Here is a 6000-nt window from a genome sequence, read left to right as displayed (position 1 = left end):
CCTACAGCCAGGGGCCTGGACGGCCAGAAGCCACTATAGCCAGAAGCCCTTATAGGGCCAGGAGCGCCTACAGCCAGGAGCCACTACAGCCAGGGAGCCCCGACAGCCCTGACAGCCAGGAACCATGACAGCCATGAACTCCGGAAGCCAGGAGGCCCGCAGCGGAGTGCCCAGACCTGGCAGGGTCAGAGCCCCTCAGCGGGATCCAGAGCCACCCAGCGGGATCCAGAGCCACCCAGCGGGATTCAGCGCCCGCTGCCGAGGCCCTTTCTGGGATTTCTCAGGCTCTGCAGCGTCAGCGCAGGCAGGGGCGGGGCTTTCCCTCGCGCAGCCGCTAAGCTCTCCGCGGCCCCGCCTACATCCGGCTGCCGGCACGCGATTGCTTCTGTCTGGCGGCGGCAGCATGGCGGCGGGGGCGGCTGAGGCAGCTGTAGCGGCGCTGGAGGAGGTCGGCTCAGCCGGGCAGTTTGAGGAGCTGCTGCGCCTCAAAGCCAAGTAAGCGAGGCGGCGAGTGGCAGGAGTGAGGAGCCGGCGGGAGAGGCCGCGAGACCGGGCCGGTGTGGGGCGGCGGGTGGCCCAGCCCGGCTCCTTGGCGCCCGGCTCGCTTCGGCCTCGGGGGACCGGGCCCGGCGCCACCCGTGGATTCCCCCGAGCCTCCGGCGCTGACTGGCCCGAACCGCGGGCTCCCCGCCCCGGAACAGCGAGCAGGGCTCGAGGCTTTTCTCGCAGCCCCGGCCCCGGCCCTCGCTCCGACCCCGACGGCTGTCCAAGCCCGGGGGACGCGACCTTCCCGTCCTCTGGCCTGGGCGGCCCCGCAGCGGGACGGAGGCGGTGACTCAGCCTTGCCGCGGCGGCGGGGCGGGGGACGGGGCGGTGCCGAGACCCCGGCCCACCGCGCCACGGAGCGGGGACCCATGGCTGCGGGCTCCACCTTTCCTGTGCCCGCCGGGAGGGAGCTGCAGACCGGTCGTCGGCCCATTCCTCTTCAGCCTCCCTTCAGGAACGCCCCTGTCGCAGGAAGAGCGGCTGGGGAAGGCCCCGCTGCATTAGCTAGGCCTGGCTGCCTTTTGAAGTCAGCCTTTAAAGTTTGTTGGTCAGCAGGTAGCCTCAGTCTTCAGACCGAACCTGTTGCCGGAGACAGAGATTTCCTGTTCCATGAACTGGTGTAGTGAGAGAGAGTCTGTTCAGATTTGGCGCCGGTGTCAAGTCTTCCATCCCGGGAAGACAAAAGGAGATCCATAGGAACGCATAGAAAACGTTTTCTGGGTGGACTAGCAGCTCTGAACTGCAAGCATATGCTTACGAGTAAATGCTTACTGGCGTGCGTGTTTGCGGGGAAAGGTCTGCACGTGGACTCTCCGTGGTAATACCACCTCACATTGTAGACTACTCCAAGGACTGAGTTGTTCTCTTAGTTGTATTAATAGCGGTTGCTACGGGAGCTCTTTTGTCGGATTGCCTGGGATCCAGTCCCACCGCAGCCACTCACTAGCCGTGTAACCCCTGGGCACATTTCATACCCAAGCCTCAGTTTCCCAACGATGAAATAGATCAGCACCTATTAGTACCTCAGGGTTGTTGTGAGGGTTAAATGAGATGACGTATGTAAAATACAATTAATACAATGCCTAGTATGCAGGAAACACTCAGTAGATGTTGGCCCTTAGGTAGGAAGCAGAGTGGTTCATGGAATTCACAGGCAAAATATACTTTGTTTTGTTTTTGAGACAGGGTCTGGCTCAGTCACCTAGGCTGCAGTGTAGGGGAGTGATCACGGCTCCCTGCAGCCTCCGCCTCCCAGGCTCAAGTGATCCACCCACCTCATCCTCGCATCTTAGCCTCTCGAGTAGCTGGGACCACAGGTGCTCACCACCACGCCCGGCTAATTTTTATATTTTTTTGTAGAGACGAGGTCTCTCCGCGTTGCCCAGCCTTGTCTCGACCTTCTGGACTCAAGCAATCTATCCTCCTCAGCCTACCAAAGGGTTGGGATTACAGGTGTGAGCTACCACATCTGGCCAAAAATGCTTATTGATCCAAATTTTGTTTTGTTTTGTTTTCAAAACAGGCTGTTGCTCTGTTGCCCAGGCTGAGTGCAGTGGCGTGATCTCGGCTCACTGCAGCCTCTACCTCCTGGGTTCAGGCGATCCTCCCACCACAGCCTCCTGAGTAGCTGGGACTACACGAGCGGTCCACCACGCTGGGCTAATTTGTGTATTTTTCGTAGAGACAGGGTTTCTTCATGTTGCCCAGGCTGGTCTCTGGAACTCCTGAGCTCAAGTGATTCACCTGCCTCGGCCTTGTAAAGTATTGGGATTACAGGCTTGAGCCCCCGTGACCAGCACTGTTGATCTAAATGGAGTGAAATTTTGCTGACTGAATTTGAATTAGAGGCAAGTAGTACTCTTATTTTGCAATGGAGAGTGCAGGTGAGATGGGGTGTTGCATTTGGAAAGGGGAAGGGGTGAGAGTTACTGACTAATAGTTAGAAATGCTTTATGGGGGTGATGAAATAACACAGCTCTTTAGGCATTTCGGGTTTACCTGGGAAATTGTTAAGGAAAAAAAGCAGGGGTTGTCAGGGGGACATGTGACATTTACTCACTGATGGAAGCTGGGCTCTGACTCATCCAGTACAGAGCACAATCACGGGAGTCACCAGAAGTGACCTCTGGAAATGAGCAGGTGGTCTTGTGTGGACCTGCCCTAAGTAAACGTTTTGAATTTACCATCACCTGAAAAGACTCTTTTGTCTATGTGTTTTATATGTTTGTTTTAAATGCTTCATGTTTTAAAAAGTCCTTAAACTATGAAAATGGATAAAAGTTTTTTTTTTTTTTTTTTTTTTTTTTTTTGAGACAGTCTCTCTCTGTTGCCCAGGCTGGAGTGGAGTGCAGTGGCACAATCTTGGCTCACTGCAACCTCCGCCTCATGGGTTCAAACGATTCTCATGCCTCAGCCTTCCAAGTAGCTGGGATTACAGGTACCCACCACCACGCCTGGCTACTTTTTGCATTTTTAGTAGAGATGAGTTTCACCATGTTGGCCAGGCTGGTCTTGAACTCCTGACCTCGCGTGATCTGCCCGCTTTGGCCTCCCAGCGTGCTGGGATTGCAGGCATGAGCCACCGCGCCCGGCCAAAATGGATAAAAGTTTAAATGTGAATACCATTTGGATGTATCCTTGCCACTGGTCTGTACTTGAAATGACCCAGGAAACAATGTACACTTTCCTTAGTTACTATTTTAAACGGACACACGAGAAACGAAGTGTGGCATCTGGGGAAGGAGCAAATTTCTGCAGCTTGTTTGGTGAAGATGGAGACATTTAAGAATATTGTGGTGGCTCACACTAGCAATCCCAGCACTTTGGAAGGATGACTTGAGGCCAGGAGTTTGAGACTAGCTTGGACAACATAGTGAGAACCCATCTCTACAAAAAATAAAAAAAGTAGCCAGGCATGGTGATGCATACCTGTAGTCCCCAGCTACTCAGGAGGCTGAGGTGGGAGGATTGTTTGAGCCCAGGAGTTCCAGGCTGCGGTGAGCTGTGATCCTGCCACTATACTCCAGCCTGGGTGACAGAGTGAGACCCTGTCTCAAAAAACAAACAAAAAGTGCCCGAATTTTAGTACTTGTGTTGATGTAATAATTTTAAATCTACTTTCCAAATCATTGCTTCTCCAATTTTAAAATTTGACATGAATTGAAATTTTTTTCTTTTAAGTAATTGAATCAGATATTTACATAAGTTGCTGAAATCTCAGCTGGTCTGTACAATGGGGTTATTAATATCCATTTGCAGAGTAAGCAGGTTTAGTATATGATATGTTTAATAAGCAGTAGCTGGTATTATCTGCAGATGAATGTAGTAGCAGAATACTATAATAATTGAAAAACAGCTATTTGCTGATGAAGAGCTGACGTTTATTACATTGTCTAAAATTACATTAGTCAGGATTTGAATGTGGTTTTTGTCTGATGTTTTTCTCCAACAGTGCACCAGGCATATGGGGCTATCCTTTAAGGTGGAAAGAATACTGTAACATATAATCCAAAAGGGGATAACGTTTATATTTGTTTCAGATATAGTATGTCCTTATAATATTGGACATTATGTGCTTAATTGAGAAATGGAAGTTAAGCATTAAATAGGAGAATATTGTGGATAATTTCAACTAACAATGTCATGTTTTAATGTTTTCAAATGTTTTATATTTTTGTTTCATCTTCTCAACATCCCAGAGTGTTGGTTATTGCTATTTTACAGATGTGGAAGTTAAATTACTCTTCAAAGCCATGTTAGTAATAATGAAACTGAAATGAATTCTGTTTCTATAGCATACTCTCTTTTTTTCTTTTTTACTTATTTGGGCTCATACTGTTATAAAGTTTGGTAACCTACTTTAATTTTTGAAAAATGTAGTTATATTAGTATTACTGTGGCATTGAAAGTTCTTTGAAAATTTGATTTGTAATGGCTTTATAATATTTTCTTATGACCATTTAAAAACTATTATTGAGCATCAGATTTTTCTGATTTGCTACATAAAATAGTGGGAAAATATCCACATACAGAAAATCTTTTTCTCTTAATTACTCCTTAGGACTGATACTCATGTGTGAGAAATTTCTGAAAGGTCCCAATTTAATTTTTACCATTAGGACATGAAAGTACTTCTCGTCGTCCTTTTTATCATTGAATATTTTGATTTAAACAGTCTTTTTGTTGGCTGGGCATGGTGGCTCATGCCTGTAATCCCAGTGCTTTGAGAGGTGAATGCAGGTGGATTGATTGCTTGAGCTCAGGAGTTTGAGGCCAGCCTGGGCATTGGCGAAACCCTGACTTTACAAAGAACAAAATATGGCTGTAGTCTGGGAGGCGGAGGTGGGAGGATCACCTGAGCCCAGGAAGTCGAGGCTACACTTGCCTTGCACTCCAGGCAGTAAAGTAAGACCCTGTCTCGAAAAAAGAGAAAAAAAAATTTTTTTTTGGTCAATTTGGTGAAAAATGGTATCCCAGCTTTATAAAGAAGTTGAAGTGTTACAGTAACAAAATGCACAGATCTTAATCATCAGATGTGATGAATTTTCACAATTGTATACATACCAATAACCACCATTCACAGGAAGAATGTAGAACCCAGGAAGTTTTCTATCCCCTTTACCCAAACGACTGATTTCTTACTGTCACCGTAGATGAGTTTTCCCTGCTCTTGGACTTTGTGTGAGTGGAATCATACAGTTCTTTGTCTGTGGCATCTTTTGCTCACATATTTTTGAGCTTCATCCATGTCATTGCCTGTGTTTGTAGTTGGGTCCTTTTTACTGCTAAGTTACATTCCGTTGTGTGAATGTCTATCACTTTCCGCCATTGGCGGGCATCTGGCTAATTTCCAGTTTTGAGTTAATATGTATAGGGCTGCCATGAGCATTCTTGCTTGAGGCCTCTGAACCTCTGTTTTGTTCTCGCCATCCTTAGGCAACGGAGCCTCCCTGGATCCTCTTCATTGCTGGAGGCTATGGTGGGCAGAGGCTTCTGAGGGAGGGTTTTGAGGGATCAGGCCTGTGTTCTAGTTTTAGGGGCCAGAATTCAGTTCCAGGGCCCCAGACAACTGCAAGGAAAAGACTGAAAAATGTAATCTAGCTGAATGCACAGGAGGAAAATGAAACAGTGCTTGATTGAAACAGCACACTTTGCCTTGGACCTGAGGCGCCACCTACTCAACCACTGAAGTTGCTGAGTTGTGCTGGATGCAAATTAACAGCCAGTGATTGGGGGCTCCTAGAATGTGTCCTTCCCTGCCTTAGGTGGGTCTTTATTTGGAGCATCCTGCTTTCCTTTTGTGTGCCTGTGGACACTCTCCCTTCCTCAGTCCTACCAGTGGTCTCTGCTCTCTATTTTCCTACGTTTCGACAAATGACCTTGCTTCCCACCTGAGAGAAAACAGGACTTCAGGTAGTATCTCCCCGAGCCCTCCTTCCACTCCTACCTATCCCA

The 6000-nt window shown here is 48.3% G+C and overlaps 1 protein-coding gene across 2 annotated transcripts in view; it reads left to right on the top strand.

Moving 5' to 3' along the window:
* Nucleotides 1-362: 362 nt before the first annotated feature.
* Nucleotides 363-6000, top strand: part of GLRX3 (glutaredoxin 3) — a 44284-nt gene continuing 38646 nt past the window's right edge. Inside the window, exon 1 of one of the 2 annotated variants that reach the window (XM_003904419.2) lies at nt 363-495. In XM_003904419.2, coding sequence (XP_003904468.1) covers nt 404-495 — 92 coding nt within the window. In that variant the 5' untranslated portion in view covers nt 363-403. The remainder of the gene's footprint in view (nt 496-6000) is intronic. The other variant, XM_021943865.1, reaches the window with a different exon arrangement.

This window comes from Papio anubis, chromosome 11 (genome assembly GCF_008728515.1).
Source record: "Papio anubis isolate 15944 chromosome 11, Panubis1.0, whole genome shotgun sequence".
NCBI classification, from domain to species: domain Eukaryota; kingdom Metazoa; phylum Chordata; class Mammalia; order Primates; family Cercopithecidae; genus Papio; species Papio anubis.
The sequence above is the reverse complement of the archived record's forward strand: the minus strand, read 5'-3'. Positions and strand labels throughout refer to the sequence as shown.